General features: G+C 42.9%; 1 protein-coding gene across 4 annotated transcripts in view; it reads right to left on the reverse strand.

Moving 5' to 3' along the window:
* Rnf111 (ring finger protein 111) overlaps positions 1-23584 on the reverse strand; it is a 61292-nt gene that overhangs the window by 23998 nt on the left and 13710 nt on the right. For 2 of the 4 annotated variants that reach the window (XM_013518871.1, XM_013518872.1), the window contains exons 2-4: positions 9601-10526; positions 2036-2162; positions 426-589 (exon numbers count right to left, since the gene is read on the reverse strand). In XM_013518871.1, the coding sequence (XP_013374325.1) occupies positions 426-589; positions 2036-2162; positions 9601-10507 (1198 nt within the window). In that variant the 5' untranslated portion in view covers positions 10508-10526. The remainder of the gene's footprint in view (positions 1-425; positions 590-2035; positions 2163-9600; positions 10527-23584) is intronic. The other 2 variants (XM_013518873.1, XM_005393835.2) reach the window with 1 other exon arrangement.

Raw genomic sequence — 23584 nt, forward strand, 5'->3', positions numbered from 1 at the left:
CAAACTAGACTGCTTGGAGAGCAATTCTGGTCTCACTATCACAGTGCAACTACAAGCAAGTTACTTAGCCACTCCCCACCTCTGGCCTGAGCAAAGGGGACAGGGTCAGAGTGCTAAGGCAAACTGGGGTCACACGTACAACGTACCTCACATGGCGCTTTTATCTACGGCAGTCATTTCATCAACATTAGCTATGGCTTTTTAATATTTACTTGAATCTCATTTCCCATGCTTTGTTTCTAAAAATAGTGTTAGCTAATGTAAATAAACATTAAACCAAAAAATTAGATATTGCTATTATCAGTTTTCTAACAAAAAAATTATGAATGAGTTACATTTCAAATATCTGACTACAAAGTGGCTGCACAGGACATCTCGTTTCACCAAGCTCCCTTCATATTTCTCCAGTGACTTCCCCGACTCACCATCTTCATCCACAGTCAGGTCCACAACTTCCGCGGCACTCTGCCTCAGGGGCTGTATCACAGTAGAAACCCTACTGCGGCTCCGGGGCTCCTGGGATCTACCCGAGTGAGAGCCCGAACCTTGGCTCCAATGAGACCTGGAGTGTCCGAGGGTTGAACGAGACCTAAACAGTACCAACGTTAAACTAGTAGACATAAGTAAAGAGCAAACTTCTACTTAACCCCAAAACCCGTAAGCTTTTCTCACAAAATATCATGTAAAACTTCTCCAAGAAATAACAGCAACAGAGTTAAAGAGTGACTAGCACAATGCCTGGCATTCAGTAAACATTGCTGAATAAATGAATCACCAACCTATTGATCAAAAGAATTTTACAAATGCTGTTAGACCAATCACAGCATGAAACACAGGATGCCGAGCCAGGCATAGTGATGCATGCCTGTAACCCTAGCGCTTGAGAAAGTGAGGCAGGAGGACCACTTCCAACCTGAGGCCTGTGTGAGGAACCAAATAAGGCCCTGTCTCAAAAACAAACAAATCACAGCATTCTGTTTCAAGAAGGCTGCTCTCTCTACAATGTTTATTTTGTATGTTCAAAGGGAATATAATCAATTATTTATTCTTTATGGTAATTCCTCAAATTATTCGTAATAAAGGAATTTAAAAACACACTACACACTTAATGCTCACATGACCTTGTATGTTAATTCAGGTTGATTTACAAAAGACGGCTGAGAATCCTCAACCAAGCTGGCTGGGTAATCCCTGCACTCGGGAGGCTGAGGCAGGAAGACTGCCATAAGTCAAGGCCAACCTGGGCTACACAGTGAATTCAAGGCCAGCCTGAAGTATACAGGGAGACCTTGTCTAAAAAAAATAAAAAACAAAAGAAAGAGAAAGTATGGTATATATTGTAAGAGTACCAATTTTCCTCACACGTTGGAAAAATCATTTAACTTACAAGTGCTCAAAGCTGGGCATGGTGACACATGCCTGTAATCCTAGCACTTGGGAGGCTGAGGCAGGAGAACTACTGCTAGTTCAACGCCAGCCTCGACTACATAGTGAGCTCAAGGCCAGCCTAGACTGCACAGAGAGACCCTGCCTCAAACAAACTATCTAATCTATATCTATATGTATGTATTTATATAAGGATAGATAGATCTATCTGTATCTATATATGCGATTGGAAGTGGCAAGAGGAAAAGCACATTCTGGGCCCCTTTGTAATACGCCTCAAAAATATGAATGTCCTTTACTTTGTAATCAATAACACACATTAACAACCAATGTTCAAACACATTTCTAGCACAGAAATTAAGATTTACATATAGATTATAATCTGGTGTGACAAATGTGCAAACTCTTTACACCACTGGTACCATGATATGGTGGGGTTTGTTGCTGTTGTTTTTGAGGTGGGGTCTCCCTAAGTTGCCAAGGCTGACCATAAACTTCCACTGCCAGCCTTGACCTGAGGCAAGACGACTGCTGTAACCCAAGGCCATCCTGGTTACCAAGTGAGTCCAAGGTCAGCCTGAACTGCATAGCGAGACCCTGCCTCAAAAAAAAAAGAGGATTATTACTCATTGTTTATTTGAGAACGCACCGATAGCTTTCCCCAACTGTCACAATCTCTACTTCACTGTCAGTTGAGGTTACATTGATCTCTTCATTGGCAGTGACCTGGGGAGTGAAGGAAGCTTCTATCACCACAACATCTTCATCGATACTTCCTGAAAACAAAGGAGAAGAACACTGCATTAGCTACTTGCCATTACTTCAAACATTTCAAGAGTGACTGTAAAAGACAAGAAGGGGAACATACGCAGCTAGTGGGAGATTCTGGCGTTTGTTTTATTTCTCTGAGGTATGTGGCCCAGACTGGACTCACATTCATCCTCTTGCCTCCGCCTCCGGAGTGCTGGGATTACAGGCATGCACCACCAGATGCTTCTGATCGTAACTGGCACAACATGAGTACTATGGTGCTATGATTAGTTTATGTAATATAAGCTTTAAAATTAGAATTAGGTCTGAGCTCTAAATCTTGTTTACTATGTATCTGGCAAGTCTTATTAAATTTTCTGAAGCTTCAGTTTTTTGTTTGTTTGTTTGTTTGTTTGTTTGTTTGAGACAGGGTCTCACTATTTAGCTCAGGCTGACCCTGAACTAATCATGTACCCCAGGCTGGCCTCGAACTCAGCGATCCTCCTGCCTCAGCCTTCCTAGTGCTAGGATTACAGGCGTGCACCACCACGCCTGGCTTCATCTTCCTGCCCTTTGCTGTATGGACTGTATCTCAGAATAACCAATTCCCTGATTAAGAGTTCTTCCTTACAGAAGAACTTTAGCTAAAAAATGTAAGCAGAATGATACAATTTTTAAAATCAGTATTTTTGTAACCCTAGCACTTGGGAGGCTGAGGTAAGAGGATCACCATGAGTTTGAGGCCAGCCTGGGCTTCATAGTCAGACCCTGTCTCAGAGCAGGGAGGGAGAGAAAATCAGTAAAAACAACAGAGGCACACGTCTGCAATCCCAGCAGCTGACAGGATGAAGCAAAAATATCCCAAGTTCCAACCCAGCCTAGGCAACTGGGCACCTGAGCCAGACTCGGTATCAAAGTTCAAAAAAATTAAGGAGTGTAAGATGTAGCTCATTATGAAGATCCCGGGCTCAACCCTCAGCAGTGAAGGTCACCAACAGCTGCTGAAGAACGGTGTCCAAAGTGCTGGTGGGGAGCCCGCCTGAGGGAAGGCAGGGGCACACCTGCGCCTCGATCTGAGCCACCTCCATACAGGGTGAACCGGAAACTGTGTTCCCTGACCCCACCCACCCGGGTTCTAAGGTCCAACTCCCACTTTGCAGGAAAGACGGTGTGCAGGAAACAAAGCGACTACCACCATCACACACTGAAGTGTGAGTGAATCCACACTGTATCTAGGAACTGTTCTGAAATTCTCCAGGAAAGAAAAAGCCAGAGTGAGAGGTAAGTAAAAAGGTAGACTGTCCAGTGCATGCACACCCATGTTTATAGCAGCACATCTGAAATACCTAAATGTAAACAGGCCAATGCCCGTCAACTGATGAATGGATACACATGTTTTTTATACAACAGATTAGCACTCTGCCATAAACCTGGATAACCTTGAGACATTTCTACCTAAATGGATGCACCTTGTAAATACGTGTAAATACCCCCATTGTTTCTCTGGTGTGAGAAACTAAAAGTGTAAATAAGGACCAGAATCTGTACTAGATATTGTGAAATAGGAAGAAAATGTTCCAATGGGAAGGGGAACTATGTAGGGTGAGGAGGAAAAGAAAAAAAATGTTGAGAAAGAAGGAAAAAATGGAAACAAAGCTTTTATAAATAAGGAAGGGGAGCCAGGCGCCATGGTGCACACACTGGGGAGGCTGAGGCAGGAGGATTGTTGTGAATTTGAGGCCGGCCTGGACAACAAAGTGAGCTCAAGGTCAGCCTGAACTGCATAGCAAGACCCTGTCTCAAAAAGACCAAAAAAAAAAAAAAAGAGGGGGAGAGGGGTTGAAAGGAAGGTAGGGGAACAGGGAAAAAAAGAATCAAGTTCTACCATGTACAGATACGAATGCCCTATAAATGAATGTGATCATTATGTATACCTACAATGTATCAATAATAAAAAATGGTAGACTGTCAGTAGTTGAAGTGAGGTAATAAAGAGTAATAATGTGATAAATTCATTGTTTGTTGGATTTTTCCTTTTTTTTTTTGTACTGGGAATCAAACTCACAGCCTCACACTTGCCAGGCAGGCGCTGTGCCACTGAGCTATATCCCTAGCCCCAGTAATTCACTGTTTTGTTTTTGTACCAGGAATCAAACTCGGGACTTTGTGCTTGCCAGACACACACTTGTGCCACTGAGCTACATCCCCGGCTTAATTCATTGTTATACTTCTAATTTTGTGAGTATCTAGGCATTCCCATATAAAATCATAAAACTGAAAAAATAACTCAGGGGTTTTTCTACAAAAAGGAGAAAAGGAAATCCACACACTTAAGATATAACCCCTGATATTAAGACTCTACAATTTCAAGAGTTGGTTATCATGTTACGCAAACTTTAACATAAAGCGTGGCATGCCAGCACTCTATCACCTCAGCACTCCAGAGGTTGTGGCAGGAGAATCACAGTGAATGCAAACTAGCCTGGGCTATGTAGTAAGTTCAAGGGCAGTCTGGACTCCACAGCAGAACTGCACCAGAAAAATAAAAGCACTTAAAACGTCATTATACCTGAGAAACAGTGCCAGGCGGCTCTGGGCCAGGGATGTAGCTCAGTGGCACAAGCGCCTGCCTGGCAGGTGCAAGGTCCTGAGTCTGATTCCCGGTACCAAAAAAAAAAAAAGAACACTAAAAAACACACACACAACCACTGGATAAATTTCATAAACATTGTTTTATGAATAAAACTGTAGTTTGAGATAAAGTTTCCAGTACAGTATAATTATCTCAAAGTATTCAAGGAGGATATGCTCTAAAAAACGGAGCTTGATGACTTTAGAAAATATGGTTTTAGGGGCTGGGGATTTAGCTCAGCGGCAAAAGCGCCTGCCTGGCATGCGCAACGTCGTGAGTTCGGTTCCTGGTACCAGAGAAAAACCAAAAACCAAAAACCAAAAAAAAAAAGAAAATATGTTTTTAGTAAATGTCTATGTCTAAAATGCTTATGTGATTAACACTTTTACTTTCAGAAAATATGAATAACAATAGGCAGTATTTCTAACTTAATATATATGGTATTTTGTATATAACTACAACATGACCATAATATGGCTGTTGTGGGTTTTTCTTTTGTTTGTTTTCTGAGACAGGGTGTCACTATATAGTTCACACTGGTCTCATTATGTAGCCCAGGCTGACCTCAAACTCGCAGGGATCCTCCTGCCTCAGACAGCTGACTGTTTAAACAGACCTGAAAGTATACATTTCAAGGTAGCCGAAGGTGTTCTTTCTCCACAATGGAAACATGACACTAACATACTTAGGGAATCTTCTTTAGTAAGTACACATGGTATTTCCATTTCCTGCAAGTCTGGAGAAGAGATAATCTAGAAATACCCATTATTGTAATTTTAAAAATTTGTAAATTACAAGGAAGTCATATCAAAAGTGGAAAACTCAAGGCTTTAGTAAAATAGAAAGTTAAGCAGCAGGTCAGACAATGTTCGCTAAATAGATAAAATCACTAACATAACCATCTACTATAGTGCTGTGCTCTCAAACTTGGCTCCTATTAGACACCAACAAGAAGAAAATATTCCCTAGAAACCTGGTGAGTGTAACTGATGAGCTGACATACAACGTGAAATACCGACTCAAACTAACTCATTGTTTTTTGGTCAGCTGCTAAAATACACGATCTAGAAAATGAGTATGTGACCCCTGTGCTACCAGCTCTAAAATACTACGAAATATTCAAAATGTAAGATACTTTTCTATCAGTTCACTGCAGCAATAGCTAATAAGCGTTGATGCACATATTATGAAAAAAAAAGTCTCAGTAGCTCCAAAGTAACTAGTGTCAATTTGTACAAATCATATTAACATTTTAGGGACTGGGGATTTAGCTCAGCGGCAAAGCGCCTGCCCGGCAAGCGCAAGGTCGTGAGTTCAGTTCCCGATACCGGAGGAAAAAACAAAAACAAAAACAAATATTAACATTTTACATGTAAGTCTAACTGAACGTTGAGGCACTCTAAAAGCTGAGACATTCCAGCCCTATTCTGACTCACACTGAAATATACTAGGGCTTGGGAGTCACAAAGCCTGGATTCAAGCTTTAGTTTTACCACCTGAATTTAACTAAAACTTTTTGCAAGACACTTTATGGCAATACTTTCAATATCATCATTCAAAACATGTCTAAAAGAAGCTATTAAGAATTTAAGAAGTCAATTCTTTAAAAGAGCTGAGGTTTCTTATAACAAAGCCAAGTCCCATCAATATTTTAGTTTAACTATATTTCTGAATATAAATCCTGAAGTGGGTGATGACAACAGAATACACCCCATAAGAGAATTACACAGATTAAATTACACACGTAAAATAATTAGATTACCGGCATAGAACAAATACACAATAAGTGCTAGATTTTTATTATCATTATGAGATCATTATCCATGACGATATAGTAAAGGAACAAGATGTGAACCCCTTGGAAGGCTTTCTCACAATAATAGCTAACAAAATTTTACACTCATATGCCCTCTGACATACTTTTATAAATTATATCTTAAGATATGCTTGCATAACTGTGCAAAGGTGGCTCAAAAAAGCAAGTATCAATCAACAAAAATTGGCTCAATAAATTATAGAAGACTGATAAAAAAAGGGAACTATGTAACTCTTAAAAACAAGAAGACAGCTGGGCGTGGTACACAGGCCTATAATCCCAGCACTCAGAGGCTGAGGCAGGAGGATCACTGTGAGTTTGAGGCCAGCCTGGGCTACATGGCAAGACCCTGTCTTTAAAATTTAAAAAAAAAAAAAGGCAAGTTCGTAAAAACATTACACTGTGTGCTTCCCCACCATCCGCCTTATCCACTGGGCTTGGCACACTGTGACTTCTAGCTCTTCCCCGAAGTCACCGTGATCGTGCAAGGTGTGCATTTTTAACTCATGCAGGATACTCAGGCAGCCACAAGAGCACAGCTAAAGACACTCAGGCAAGAGGACTTCCAGAACTGTTTCAGGAGACAAACCAATGGGTAAGAAGTTTGAAGAGGGGGGCAATATTCTGAGCAGTATTAGCAGCAAAATGTAACAGTTTTGCTGTAACAATTTTTAATGTAAACATTCACTGCATGTTTTGATCATACCTCCTATAAATACCTTGCTTCCCAGAAACAGACCCTAACACTGACCTCTACTCACTATCTCATGTCTTCTACAAAGGCCCATCAGCTCCTAGATCCCTGCTCCTCTTCACCCACCACCACCCGCAACACCTGAAAGCAGAACGTGGCTCTGCCGCTCCCCTTTCTTGGGGCGTACTGGATATTGAATCCAGGACCTTCACATTGAGCTACATTCCCAACTCTTTTTTATTTTGAGACGGGGTCTCGCTGGATCACTAACTTGTCCAGGCTGGTCTTGAACTGTGATGCTCCTGCCTCAGATTCCTGGAGTGCTGGGCTTACAGCCATGTGCTACCACACCCTGGCGAGGGCCTTCCTATTCTGACCTCATGAGAAAAACGTGACAAGCAAGACAACTCCTTTTCTCCCTCTCCCTCAGGAGACCTCAGGCAAGGACTGTGTCCCTCCCAGCTGTAGGCGATCTTAGCTCTTCTTAAATAGCAAGGTTTTCAAGAATGAAGTGTACACTGCTAGGAGCAAAGTTACTGCTTCGGGTTCTGGAAGACAGCAAAGTAAAAATGAAAACAGAAGGCACCCACGGAGCAGGGAAGAAGGTGGGAGAAACGGCCCATCTCTGTGACAGACGAGCAGGCTACACCCTGGACAGGCAGAACAAGGAGCAAACACTGGGGAAGACGGGAGTCGGTGTTAGAAAGCACATTCGCAGTCCTGTGGAAAGCTCTTTCTACACCCCAATTCCCTCCTTTCCCACTTTACAAGGAATTAACCTTAACTCCCCTCATTCAGACTTAGCTCTTTAATATGTCAACAGCTTTTTAAATTGCAATTGTAGAAACTACGCATTATCTCAGGGTGTTTTCTTTATGACATACACACTTCTGGACTGTCTTCACATAACCCTATTCTACTAAAATGTGTTTTTTGCCGCGTGTGGTGGCTCACTCCTGTAATCCTAGCACTCGGGAGGCTGAGGCAGGAGGATCTTGAGAGTTCAAGGCCAGCCTGGGCTACAAAGTGAGCACAAGGCCAGCCTGACCTACATAGTGAAACCTAGTCTCAAAAAGACAAAAGACTTTAAAAATTTTTAAAATAAAATAGTCATTTTTGCTTGTGTTTGTGTTTCTATGAGACTACACGCAAGTGCTAGTCCACTGTGACACACAGAGCTCTGTGAGGACCAAACATGCACAAGCTCTGGTATTCATTCAGTAAGTTACCATTCGAACACTTCAAAGTGTCTGTCAGCTACGAACAGTACCACAAGGCAACCTGAACAACAGAGAACGTAAAGGAAAAATAGTATCAGCTTTAACTTGCTCTTACTCGGATTACATCTGAAAAAATTCTATCAGGTATCTGAAAAAGTATTCAAAGAAGTCAACATTCTAAGAGAACTACAGGAAAAAAGTTTTTCTATCATAAACCAACAATTCATTTTATATTTATTTATAAAATAATTAAAAATGACTACTCAAAAAAATACCTAATTTTTTATTTGTCAACTAGAAATATTTTTATCACAGAATTTGGGTCATGGTTTAATCCTATAGTTGGTACAGTGGACCCTCATGTTACAACCAGCCTGACATATGAAGGACTTGGGTTATGACCAGAATTTTAGTTTTAACTACTGACCGAAGTCCTGAGTTAGGAGCCAGGCATGGTAGCGCACACCTGTAATCACAGCACAGGAGGCTGAGGCAGGAGGATTCGTGAGACTGAAGCCAGCCTGAGCTACAAAGTGAGTTCAAGGCCAGCCTGGGCTACATAACAAGACCCTGTGTCAAAAAAAAAAAAAAGCTTCTTGACGTATGACCCGAATGCCGGCTGCTTGTGCCTCCAGATAGTCTGATATAGCTTTTACCCTTAAAAGTTCTGCAAGGAACATTACAACGTCTTTTCCTGTATGAGGTAGAGAAATCCTGGCCTGATGTCTCTCTAAGGACACTGAGACCTGCCTGTGTACAGGATAGCGACTTTGACTGACAACCTAAGTTATAACCAGCCCTCAGGAACAAGCTGAGTTTGTAAGTCAAGGGTCTACTGTAATTTATGTCATTTAAAAATAAAAATTCAGCAGGGTGTGGTGGCACATGCCTGTCATTGCAGCAGTCGGGAGGCTGAGGCAGGAGGATCACTGTGAGTTCCAGACCAGCCCGGGCTACAAAGTAACCTCAAGATCAACCTGAACTGCATAGCGAGACACTGTCTCAAAAAAAAAAAAAATTTCAGCATTTCATACTCCTTTCGAATATAACAGAAGCACTAAGACACAGAAACAAAAAAACAAACAGAAAAAGAATGAAGTACCTTCCATGTTTCTGCAAACATGCTCACCTGAGGGAGCACCTGGGTTGTTCTGGTGGTTTTCGCTAGCAGAGACAAAAACGTCCTCTTCTCCCTCGGTTGAAGAGCTGGAAGAGGACTCACTGCTGAGGTCGTTTTCACTGGAACTGCTAGAACTGGGTAGCAATGCATATTTTCTTCGAGCTAGCACTTCTCGTTTTTTCCTCTGCATTAATATCCTCTCTTTTTGCTTCTGTGTCCTCTGTGAGGAATTATTTTTTACAAATCTCTTTCTGCATGGGAGTCTCCTCAGCGAACTGCTATGAAAACAGGGTCTTTTCATTAATAATCCTGACACAGATTCCGTCTCAGTCCGAGGCCACTTTTGAGATCGCACGCTATGACTTCTACTTTTAGCACTCAAAATTGTCTGGGAATGTCTTACAGAGACTTCTTTATCCTCGTCCGAAGTCACAGTGTCAGAGTCTCCAAAATGCAGGCTGGAGGAGGGAGAAGACAGACAGTCGCTGAAGGAGGAGTCGTGCTCCTCATCACTGGGCGAGGCCTCCAGGTGCTGCCGCAGCCCCAGCACGCCCTGGTTCTCTTTCACGCAGTGCTGCGCGTACGAGGGGCCGGCCTGCTGGCTTTTGCGCTTTTTCCTCACGACGCCTTTCTCGTGCTCTTGCCGATTACCACTCATGTCCTTTCCTTGTTTTTGAGAATCATCACATAAGTGAGAGAACTCATTCCCCACTTTACTGTTAATCATCTCAACGCCGGCAGGAAAACTTTTGGCTGCCCCAATGGGCTCCGGATGCAGAAGGATCCCTTTCAGACTCTCCTGTGTCTTTGGAGTATCAGAAGGAATCTCACTCTTCATATCCACTTTTAAGGTATACAGCTCGTTATATTCAGGAGTCCATTGAGACATGGGAAACTTTAAAGAAGGCCTAGAAGACACAATCAGAGAGTTAGAAGATTTTTAACATGTTTCATCACACAGTTTCATTGACAAGTTCTTAAATCACATTGAGAACACGGCAGAAAAGGCTTTTCTGTATCAGGATACAATATGGCTGGAATGGGTCATTTTACTGTTCTTATAAAACATTTTTCGTTGAAACCTTCACTTATATTCCCCAACTTTTGGAAATGCAGTAACTATCACAAAATATAAGCCTACCTGAAAACGTGTATTAACCAAAACGATCTGTCTTCAAATATTGCTACCTTCATCAATATAACATATTTGATCAAAATCAAGTAATTTCTTCAGCATCTATGCTAATAAAACTAAAAAGATTAGAATTGAAAGGACAAGCCGGGCATGATAGCGCACACCAGTAATCCCAGGGCGCACACCTGTAATTCCAGCACTCGGGAGGCTGAGGCACGAGGACTGCTGCAAGTTCGAGACCAGCTTGGGCTACACAGTGAACTCAAGTTCAGCCTGAACTGCACAGGGAGACTCTATCTCAAAAAGATGAAAAGAGAAAAGAAAAGAAAACAAGAGAAAAGAAAAGAAAAGAAAAGAAAAGAGAAAAGAAAAGTGCCACATGTCTGTAATCCCAGCACTCGGAAGGCTGAGGAGGAGGATGGCTGTGAGTTCAAGGCCAGTCCCGGCCACACAGTGAGTTCAAGGCCAGCCTAAATTACAGAGCGAGACCCTGTAGACAGACAGACAGACAGACAGACAGAATTGAAAGATGATCATCCAATCCAGCAATCCTACTAGGGGTCCACATCAAGGAAAACTGACATCTAGGCTCCCACGTTCACAGCAGCACTACTCACAGTGACCACGATGCGGAAAGAACCTGAGCGCCCGCCAGCTCATGAGCAGTCCCGTACACAGGACAGCCCTACTCGGCCACAGCGGGGGCGGAACCCTGCCATTCACGACCGCGCAGACAGCAGCGGAGACCGCTGTGTACCTCACACCCTCTCGTGGTTCTGGAAAAGGGGCTCTCACGACACCAAGCAGAGCAGTGGGCGGAGAGCAGGGAGGAGGTGTGGAGGAAGGCTGGCCAGCGACCCCGCTCGCACCGTTAGCAGCGAAGGTCTGGTGAGCCCCTGCGAGGGCAGCTACAAGCAACGGCACTGCGCGTGTTTCAAGACAGCAGGAAGATTCTGAGCATTTATTTACCCCATAAATGACTCTGAAAAGACGTTTCACCAACTGTACATGTATACATTACATCCACGTATCAAAACAGAGTACCCTTTAATATATTAGATCTTTATACCTTTAATGTATTGGTTAAAAAAGAAACCCTTAAAAAAATTTTTTTGAGACAGGTCACTATGTAGTTCAGTCTGGTCTTAAACTCGTAGCAATCCACCTGCTTCGGCCTCCCAAGGGTTTGGATCACATGTGTGTGCCATCATGCTCAGCTAAATTTAAAATTTAAGAAAATTCAAAAATACAAAAATCTAAGACTATGAAAGCAGGACATTTTCTCTCGGCACGATAATATTAAAATCTTTGTGTCTCCAGATGGCTGCTGCATTACACAGGCTCCTATAATGAACGAGTATGGACACAGCTTCTTTCCTATGCTTCACCCCTTCATGCCTCTCTCCTGTGAAGAAAATCTGAATTCTGACAGACAGTAAGGCTCTATCGCCTTTTAGTTTGAGATACAAAATACTAGAGCCAGGGCTAAACTGCTGAAAATCATTCACCTAAATAAACAGCACAGCAAAACATACAATCAAACTAACTTCCTACACAGTGAATGTAAGTGTGTCCAAACCATGTGATTTGTAAAATTATGAGCTGACGAAGGAAACCTCATGTAAAGCACGTATTTCAATGAAACCTCTGACACAAAAACAGCTTTAATGTAGCAAACAACATAACTCAAAATGCAAGTCATCACAAAGAGATCTAATGTAACAAAGGAAGAGCTGTACTAGTCCAAAAATAAGTATCTAAACAATGTTAAAGGACTGTTTCTGACAAGGTTTCACTCTACTCCTCAGGTAGTCTCCAACCCCTGGGCTCAAGGGATCCCCCTGCCTCAGCCTCCTAAGTGGCCCATACTACCATTTTTATTATGTGTATATTTTGTTTTTACAGCTTGGGGAGTTTTCACAAATAAACACACAATTAGCACCCAGATCAAGAAACATAACACAGCATCACAGAAATCCTTTCCATCACCACCACAACAAGAGCTTTAACCACCATAACTTCTAATAATATAGATTTAATTTGCCCTTAACACACAGTTTTAAACCACTTCCTGAAAAGAGAGGAAGACAGGCATTTAGTAACAACAAACTTCTTCCCTTTTCAGCAGTGACAGTTACAGGATACATAATTTCACAGGTCTCACTCACACTTTTATATCGGTAAATTAATTATTACTAAAATAAAAGCACAACAATAAAAAGCTGAATGGCCTATTCCCATAGGAAGCCGTCGAAACCCTCGTCTTCCATCGCTCTTATTTGTAAGGGGCAACAGCGCTGTACCAAGATGAGCCCTCCACTCCCGTCTAGGTCCCACGGCAAAGCAGCAGCACCGAGACGGGTGGCTCTGCGGGCGCGGCAGTGAGCCAAGGACAGAGGGCAGTCCGACAGAAACACCACAACTAAAGGCCAGAAAACACCGGTTCCAATAAGGCACAGGTCCGTGTGACTTAAGGGGGTGGGGGGGCAGCACGGCCACAATAAAATGCACAGGGTAGAGAGAAATACAAAGAAAAGGGGCCCTCAAACACTGCCGGTGGGAATGCAAAATGGTACAGCCAGTTAGGAAAGGAGCTGGCCATTCCTTCCAAGATTAAACACACGGATGAGGGCATAGCTTAGTGACAGAATACATGCTTAGCACGCAGAAGGCCCTGGCTTTGATCCCCAGCAAAACCACCACCCATAAAAATGATGAAACAGAAAATGATCACAGGACCATGCAATTCCAGTCCTAGGTCTACAGCCAAGAGAAATGAAAAGATTTATCCACATAAAAATGAACACAGCACCGGGAGTCATCAGCCGAAAAGTAAAAACAACATGAATGCCCATCAAATGATAAATGAACCCATACAATGGATCAAAGGTTACAAAAGAAATGACGTATGGGTTCCAGCTACAACATGGGTGAACACTACAGTTATACAAGGAACAAAGTTCTTCACAACGGGTGAACACGACGCTGACCATCCCAAGACCACACCGCCTAAGATCCCTTTACTATGAAATGTCTTGGGAGCGGACAAACTGCAGAGACGGACAGTGGCTCCCTGTCCGGGGACGGCAGAACACGCTGTGACGGCCAACACGTGCGGGCTCCGCTCCGGCCAAATGAAAGTGTTCTTTCCAAACGTCCTGTAGTGACTGCTCAACTGGAACACACCACAGCCACTGAGACCGAACCTCAAGAATCTGTCACCGAGAAGCCACAGGCAAAGTGAAGACCTCTGGACACTGGGTAAGGGTGGACCAGCAGCAGGAGAGGAGTCAGATGACTAAACAACGTCAGTGGGGTCTCCCAGAGGTACGTCCCGCTGGTGCTCTGAGGCGGCTGTCCCCGCTGACATGAGACCAGCGCAGCTCAGACTCACCTTAATCATGGAGTCACTCTAAGGTCTTGGTGCTGGAGCTCCTTCGAGGCAAGGGAAACTTGCCAAGAGGACAGATGAATTCTGAGAACATGGACCCTACGTGACTTTACAAAGAACTGATTCACAGCTTAATTTATTAAATTCAATTACTTTTCCAAAATCAAAACAATGAACTTTTTTTTTTTTTTTTTTTGAGACAGGGTCTCATTATGTAATTTAGGCTGAAACAAAAAGAAAAAAAATAGGGGCTAGGGATTTAGCTCAGCGGCCCAGCGCCTACCTGGCAAGCGCAAAGTCATGAGTTCAATTCCCCGTACTGGAAAGGAAAAAAAAAAAATGTAGTTTAGGCTGGCCTCGAACTCTGAGATCCTCCTGCCTCAGCCTCCAGAGTACTAGGATCACAAGTGTGCGCCACCACGCCCAGGACAATAAAGAACTTTATGGTTAAACATGCTCTGGTTTCTGGTCACTCTGGTCCTGCCGTAAGGCAAGGATGGGAAGGAACCGGGGGAAGGTGGTTTGCTCTATGCCACCACTGTGTCCAGTCACAAGTTACCACGCCATGCAATCATTAAGCGCAAAATTCACATTCTGTATTAACCAAGAGGCTCTCACCAAGGGAATACAAATTCACAGAGCAGAAGTTCGTTCAAAGAAACAGCAGTATTCCATTTTTAAGTTAAAAAAATAAAAAACAAGATCATTAAAAATATTCTCAATTATTTTTATTGGTTAAAAATCATAATCTAGTTTATTTCTGTAGAAATTACTAGCTGGTCAGGCATGGTGGCACATGTCTGTAATCTCAGCACTCAGGAGACTGAGGCAGGAGGATTGCTGTGAGTTCGAGGCCAGTCTGAACTACATGGCCAGACCGTCTCAAAAAGTAGAAAAAAAAAATTCCTGGCTGATCAGAGTTACAAAAAGGTAAGTATTATGAAATGTATCTACATATACAGTCACATTGTAATTGGTTTGCTGTTACATACTGTTTCAATATTGAAACTTCACACTAGTCTCTGCACTGATTTGACCCCATCGGCATACCAATTTACTCCTGAGTAGCAATTACTCATAAGCAAACTGCACTAATGAAGCACATTAGCTAAAAAAAGGCTAATTTTCAAAATTAAAAATTAAGAGCAATCTGCAGATTTACCTAGTGAGTTTATGTGAGCAAAAGAGGGAAATATTATTCCTACAACTCCTAGGAACTCTTACCTCTATAAACTCTCACACACCTATTAGTATGACCCTTTCATTACCAATGGTGAATGTAAGTACTTGGTTCTTTATTTTTCCTTTTGGCGGCAAGAGCTGACCCCAGCCCAAACTCCTAGGCTCAACTGACCCACCTGCCTCAGCCTCCTGGGTAGCTGGGACTACAGGTACATACCAGGGCACCTAGCTACATACTTACTTCATGGTTAAATAAAACAGCCAACAGAATCAAGAACAAAAATCACATGATCATCTCAATAGACATCAGAAAAAGTCTCTGACAAAATCAAACATCTATTCATGATAAAAAAAAAAAAAAAAACCTGAAGGAAATAGGTATGGATGGACCTTACATCAATCTGATAAAAGCCATTTATGACCAACCTACCACCAACATTATATTAAATGGGGGAAAACTAAATGCTTTTCCTCTAAAATCACAAACAAGATAAAGATGTCCACTATCACTACTCCTGTTGAATACTGTACTCGAAACTTCTTTAGCCATTTTAGCCCTTCTGCAAATAGGAGAAGAAAAAAAAAAAGGGAACTTTAGCAAGAACAATCAAACAAGTCTGAGGCCAGCCTCGGCAGTTCAAGGCCAGCCTTGAACCTAGCAAGATGCTGTCTCAGGAGAAAAAAAAGGAAAAGTGCCATCAGACGAGAAAAATAAAAGTGATACTTATAGGGAAGGCATAAATCGAACTATACTTTTTCACAGATGTCATGATCCTTTATAGAGAAGACCAAACTATTCCACCAAAAGACACCTAGAACTAATGAACAAATTCTGCAAGCTAACAAGATACAAAATCAACACAAAAAATCAATAATGTCCCTGTACAACAACAAATTAGAAAAATAGGATCAAGAAAAAAATTGAAAATTTAGGAATTAACCTAATCCAAGAAAATAAAAGATCTCAGGGCTAGGGATTTAGCTCAGCAGCACAGCTCCTGCCTGGCAAGCTCGAGGTCATGAGTTGAATTCCCGGTACTGGAAAAAAAAACAAAACAAAAAACAAACAAAAATAAAATCTCTATAACAAAAACTGTATTACTCTGAAAAAAGGAGATCAAAGAGGACAATAAATAAATCAGACGTACAAAGTTAAATATGACATTATTTCTCTTACACAAGAAACCGAAAGTATAAATAAAGAATGAAATACAAAACAAGTAAAAGGAAACAGGAAGATAAGACATTTTGCAAATGGGAAGGGGACCTAGCAGGGAATTGAAAAGACTGGAATGTGAAAGGATGTAAAAGAATTAAGATGTGTTACATCCATGTACCAAGTCCCCATATGAATGTAGTCATTGTGTACTAAATATATGTACTAATAAAAATTTTTGCCACACGTGGTGGTGCATGCCTGCAATCCCAGCACTCAGGAGGCTGAGGCAGGAGGACGATTGCGAGTTTGAGACCAGCCTGGGCTACAAAGTGAGCTCAAGGCCAGCCTGAACTGCATAGCGAGACCTCGTCTCAAAAAGACCAAAAAAAAAAAATTTTTTCAATTAAAAAATATTTATTGGGGCTGGGAGATAGCTCAGTGGCACAGCGCCTGCCTGGCAAGTGCAAGGTCCTGAGTTTGATTGCTGGTACCAAAAAATAAATAGATAGATAGATAGATAAATAGATAGATAGATACTTATGTGATACAGAAACAAGATTTTGTTTTATTTTGTTAAAACAGGGGCTCGCTGTGCAGTTTTTGTTTTGTTTTGTTTTGCCTTTTTGAGACAGGGTCTTGCTCTGCAGTTCAGGCTGGCCTTGAGGGCACTTTGCAGCCCAAACTGGTCTCGAACTCGCAAAGATCATCCTGCCTCAGCCTCCCAAGTGCTGGGATTACAGGCGTGCACCACCAGCCAGGCTCGCTGTACAGTTTAGGCTGGCCTTGAACTTGTGGCAATCCTCCTGCCTCAACCTCCTGAGTGCTGGATTACAGGTGTGGGCCACCACACCCACCTGAAACAAGATTTTAAAAGGCAAATGTCACAAATCTGGCATTTTTCTGGAAGTTTTAGAGATTATCAGAAAATGCATTCAAAATACGTATTTACCTTTTTCATATAATTAAGTAAAACAGTATTTATACTTCAGGGATATTGCTTAGGGGATATAATAAATTTTTTTTTGGGGGGGGGATATAATAAATTTTTAGCTCTCTTGTTAACTGATAATTATTATTTGCCAGGCACAGTATATAAAAACGGACACCAGGAGCTGGGGATATAGCTCAGTGGCATAAGCGCCTGCCTGGCAAGAGCTCGCAAGTTCGATCCCCGGTACCACCAAAAAAAAAAACCTGACACCTAAAATGCTTTAAAACTACCTCTCCTCAGCCAGACAGGGCAGCACACACCTGTAAACTCAGCATTCTGGGAAGCTAAGGAAGACTATCTCAAATTGAAGTCCCACCCATGCAAATTCACTACCCAACAGGAGGCTGTCTCAAAATATAAACAACAATGAAAACATGGACCAGCACCCTAGCTCAGTGGGAAGGCCCTAGGTTCAAGCCTCAGTACCTCCAAACCAAACCAAAATCATCCACTATTTATACCTACATATTCTAAAACAGTCTGAATTTCATTAGCAAGAAAAGTATTTCTTCCAAAAATGTATCACTTTAGAGGCTCAACTGAATTAGCAAAGTACTCAGACCTAAATTTCTTAAGAGCTCTCTGCTAGGAACACAAAATCTAATTATAAAAAGGACAGAGAAAACTTTGATTAACATACAAGCAAATAATTAACCTGCAGCCTGATACTAGGTCAGAAAGAGGAAGTAGTACTCAGAACACTGTTGTGCAAGGCCAGTATTCAAATTCAACTTATGTAACCCTAGTACTCGGGAGGCTGAGGCAGGAGCACTGTCATGAATATGAAGCCAGCCTGGACTACATACAGTAAGACCCTGTCTCAAAATTCATTCATTCATTTACTCAATTTACAAAAGGCTAGGTCAAAAATTATAACGTAAAAACAGACGAGGCGTGGTGGTCCACGTCTGCAGTTCCAACACTTGGGAGACTGAAGGAGGATCACCACGAGTTCAAGACCAGCCTGGACTATATGGTGAGCTCAATGTCGGCCTGAACTGCATAGTGAAGCCTTGTCTCAAAGAGATTTAAAAACAAACAAAAACAACTAGTCCTTAGAAGCATAATTTCCTTCAGTAAAAAAACAGGAGTAAGGACAGGATGACAGTCATAAGAATACAATGATGAACTTTGAGCAGTATTACGTACTTTTTTAAAAATGTGAATTTAAACTGGGTAGGGTGGTGTACACCTGTAACCCCAGCACTCTGGGAAGCTGAGGCAAGATGATTTTCAAGTTCAGCTCCAGCCTGACTGAAAATGTTAGCTCAGCGTGAAGGCCTAAGAGTCCATCTCCCATACCTTCCCCCAAAATACATTATTCTGTATTAAAGAACACAGCCTCAAAGTTAAACTTTGGTTTTGTAAAATGAATTCACTTAAGTATAACTTTACCAGTGAGATTTTGAAAGAAAGCCCAATTCTTTATCACTATTATAACTTAATTCTGGTGAAACTGTCATGCTTATCAAAAATAAAAACATAGGCCAGACATGGTGGTGCACACCTGTAATTCCAGCACTCTCCCAGTACTCTTGAGGCTGAGGCAGGAGGATCGCTGTCAGTTCAAGGCCAGCCTGGGCTACAAAAATCAGTTTCAAGGCCAGCCTGAGCTGCATAGTGAAACTCTGTCTCAAAAAGGCAAAAACAATAAATATAAAATAATAAAAATACGTTTTCTTTAAACATGGTAAATTATACACATTTTTCTTTCAAATATCCCTTCAGGCCCCACTAAACTGACAATAATTTTTTCTTTTAAATCCACAAGAACAACAAAAGGAACAGGTAAAAAGATGGCAACAGCTGAGCATGGTGACACATGCCTGTAAGCCCATGGCTCAGGAGGCTGAGGCAGGAGAATCACTGGGAGTTCAAGGCCAGCCAGGGCTACACAGTGAGACTCTGTCTCAAAAAAAAAAAAAAGAAATGTTACAGGTACAAATTCCCAGTATGTATGACATGTACTGATGAAAAGTGTAACGGTTAGAAAAAAACAAGAGCTGCACAAAGAACAGCAAACACCCTCCAAGAGCTGCCACAGACCATGCGCAGTGACGTCCCAGAGCTGCGGGGCAGGCGCCCAGCCGCCCGGCCGAGACGCTCTCCTCGCCAGGCCTGAGAGCCTCTGCCCCTCTGTGGGCCGCAAGCAGCATCCGCAGCGCACTCGCCTCCTCCTGGTCCGGCTCAGGCCTCTCTTCCCAGAGGCGTCTCCCCCCCAAGCAGTATTTTAAAAGTTAATGGAAAGAGAGAGCAGGGGTATGGAAAAAAAAGAAACACATTCTACGATGCACAGGTACAAATTCTCTACGGTGAATGCGATCACTATATCTAAAATGTGCCAATACAATCTGATTTTAAAGAAAGTTTCCGGAAACACTGAACGTTCAGACAGGTACAGTGGCACATTCACTGAGCTCAGCACTCGGGAGGCTGAGGTATGAGGGTCGCTGTGAGTTCAAGACCAGCCTGGATTACATTGCAAGACCCTGTCTCAAAAAAAATTGTTTTGCAAATTTTTTGGAAAACCAAAAATAAAAATAAGGTGGAGGAAGGCGAGGGAGAGGGGACAAGGGCGTGAAAAAAAACTGGGATGTGCTCTGCACACGCACCAGCTCCCCGTGACGCATGTGACCGTCACGTACTAAAACGTGTGCTAATAAATACTGTACAAAAGAAGTTTTAAAAAGCACCCCCCACAGTCTGCCTTGTCAGTTCAATCGTTTCTATCACCGCCACCCTTTCTTTGCCGTTTCCCACCGCAGCAGAGCATGCCTTGGTTCCTACCATGCGCCCCAAGCGGAGCACACACAGCGGGCCCTAGGTACTCAGCGAGGGGCTGGCACCTAGAGAGGAGAGACTGGCGGGGCGCAGAGGGGCCTGCTCAGCACACAGGAGCCCACGGGGCTGCGGAGTGAGGTGACGCGCTCCTACGACCCCAGCTCTGAGAGGCCAGGGAGGGGCATCCCAAGACTGAGCCTGGCCGGGGCCACTGTGCAAAACCTGCCAAATAAAAAATACAAAAGGCCTGGGGTTGCAGGTCAGCACGAAGCCTTGCGCACGATCCCCGGGACCACACAAGAGAAGAAGAGAAAACGCTGTACGAAGACCTTCCTGGCTAATGCTCTGGAGCAGCGGTGTGCAAATGTTTCGACTGTGAAGCCCTTTACACTCCCAAGTATTGAGGACAGACCGCAAACGTCCTTTACTATGGCTTTTACCTACTGACACATCAGAAGATAAAACTGACCAATGCTTTAAAATGATTACTAAATAAGTAACATTTCTGAATACATTTTGAAGAAAATGGCACTGCCACATACATTTTTGAAAATCTCCTTCATGTCTGGCTTAATAGAATAAACCTGGCCTCTCATGGCTGCTTCTTTACTCAACCTACAGTGTACGCTGTTGCGGTTAAATTACAAGAAAATCAGCTGTATGCCCATATGCAAGTGAAGACAGGAGGTAGTACTTTTTCCGCCCTTTCCAGGTGAGCATGTGTGTTATTCTTTGCTACTTTCCCAAACCCTGACGAGAGCATTTACAAAGGTTAGCTGAGATGTGGCACCGAAACCGTATCAATGAATCTTCCTGAACCATATTATTAAATATCTACTGTTCTCTCTTGCACCTGACATAGACCATTCACCTATGCGACTTAGTATCATGTGCACTGGTCATTCAAAAAACCCCCGGAATTATACACACCTTCCAAAAACCAACACATTTCATTACATAACAGCTATTTTAAAATACCATGTTTGTTATTATCACCGCCAATCTCATCCGGAAAGTCCCGACAAAATGCCAAACTTCTTAAGTTTTCCAAAATTCCAATACTTGCTTGAGTACCCAAATTTCAGTCATCTATCTCAAAGTAACACACTCAATTCCCTTACTTTCAAGAAAACATGCATAAATGTCCAAGTTTGTTACTACAATTTGTCATTCTTTTAAGTAAAAATAATATTCCATTAAAAAATGGGACGATAGGTGGGTGTGGTGGTGCACTCTGTAATCCCAGCAGCACTGGGAGGCTGAGACAGGAGGACTGCCACAGGTTCAAGGCCAGCCTTGGCTACACAGTGAGTTCAAAGCCAACCTGAACTACATACCAAGACCCTGTCTAAGGAAAAAAAAAAAAGGGACTAGTTTCCTAGTTAGTCACAAGTCAACCCTAAGTTCTCTTTCCTGAGGCAAGCATCACACTGGGGAATGCAGAAGTGCTTCTAACACAACCTCGTTTTGTCACCTAGAACACTAAAAAGATGATAATCAAGCAAATTCTTTTTTTTTTTTTTTTTTTTTTTTGAGACAGGGCCTCCCTATGCAGTTCAGGCTGGCCTTGAAGGCACTATATAGCCCAGGCTGGCCTCAAACTCTTGGTGGTCCTCAGGCCTCAGTCTCCCAAGTGCTAGGATTACAGGTGTGTGCCACCACAGCTGGCCCAAGGTGAACGTACTTAATGTCAAACTGCACACCTAAAAATTATTAAATGAGCCAGGTATGGTGGCCCATACCTATGAGGCCCAGCTAATGGGTAGGCTGAAGCAGGAAGCTTGCTTGAACCCAGGAGTTTGGGGCCTCTCTGGGCAACACAGCCAGACTCTCTCTCTTTAAAGAAAAACATTTCAATGATAAGTTATGTTATGCATATTTTATTGCTAAGATGAGAAAGTCCATGTACACTGAATCCCATCTGCTGCTCTGAAGCCCTGGACTAACACACTCCACCCAGAGAGCCACGCTCTTCCCTGCCCCGTGGTGTCACACCCCACTCTCCGCAGTCCTCACTGCTGACTGACGCAGGCTTGCAGCGTAAAGGCCCCTTACCAGACTGCAAGCAGGAAGACAGCTGGGGCCCACGCGGCTCATTCACCGTCTGACCTGAGCAGCCTGACAGCTGACTGGCACACAGTGCATATGCCAAGGTTTTAACTGTGTTAATGGGTAGAAGAAATAAAGTGGAAAAACACTGCTGTATTTTTGGTCTAGGTAGAATGAGAAGATATTAATCGCTAAGCAAAAAAAGAACATGAAGAAAGACAACGGCAACAGTAACCAAATTAAGCAACGCTGTCTAAGATTTCATGTACATTTATCACTGCCCAAGTTTCTATTTCAAGAGTTTATTTGTCTGTTTTGAGACAACGCAGATCAGGCTGGTCTTCAACTCATTATGTAACCCAGGCTGGCCTTGAACTTGAAGTGATCTTCCTGCCTCAGCCTTCCCAGTGCTAGCATTACAGACATGTGCCAGCATGCGCAACTCAAGAGCTCTTGAAACAGGGGCTGGGGATTTAGCTCAGCAGCACAGCACCTGCCTGGCAAGCGTGAGTTCGATTCTCGGTACCGGAAAAGAACCCAAACAAACAAACAAAAAGAAACACACAAAAAACATTTCTTCTTATACTTGGGGGCCCATCATGCCCTTAAACTAAAGAAGTCAAGCACAGAAAACAACAGAGAACCAGTGATTTTCTCCCCATGAAAGTGTTGTCGGGCACAGCGGCACATGCCTGTAACCCTGGCTGAGGCAGGAGGGTCACTGAACACCAGCGTAAACCACATATAGGCAGTGAGACCCTGTGTCAGAAAAACGGAACAAGGTGATGTGTTAAGGTGATCTACGGTCCATTTAATCAGCACTAAATATGAAGGAAGTGACTACATCTTCCAGGAAGACTATAAAGACTTCTTTGTATGTCCTGTAAAGTCTCTAGTCTCAAGGTTAAGAAGCAAATTCTTTTGAGGGGTTGGGGTTACCGGGAATTGAACTCAGAACCTTGCGCTTGCCAGGCAGGCACTGAGCAGCTGAGCTACATCCCCAGCCCCAAGAAGCACATCTTGAAACCAGAGCACTGGTTCAGTTCAGCTCAGATAGGTTCTGTCTGACCTGCACAATTCAAAAAGGCAAACAAGGCTAACAGGGAAGCACTGTGGGCTTCTCACTAAAGTCAGGGGGAAAGCAACCGCGCGACCAGGTACCACTGCGGGAATGACACGCGCGACCAGGTACCACTGCAGGAATGACACGCGCAACCAGGTAACACCACTGCGGGAATGACACGCGCAACCAGGTACCACTGCAGGAATGACACGCGC

This window comes from Chinchilla lanigera, unplaced genomic scaffold, assembly GCF_000276665.1.
Source record: "Chinchilla lanigera isolate Chin_1 unplaced genomic scaffold, ChiLan1.0 scaffold00049, whole genome shotgun sequence".
NCBI classification, from domain to species: Eukaryota; Metazoa; Chordata; class Mammalia; order Rodentia; family Chinchillidae; genus Chinchilla; species Chinchilla lanigera.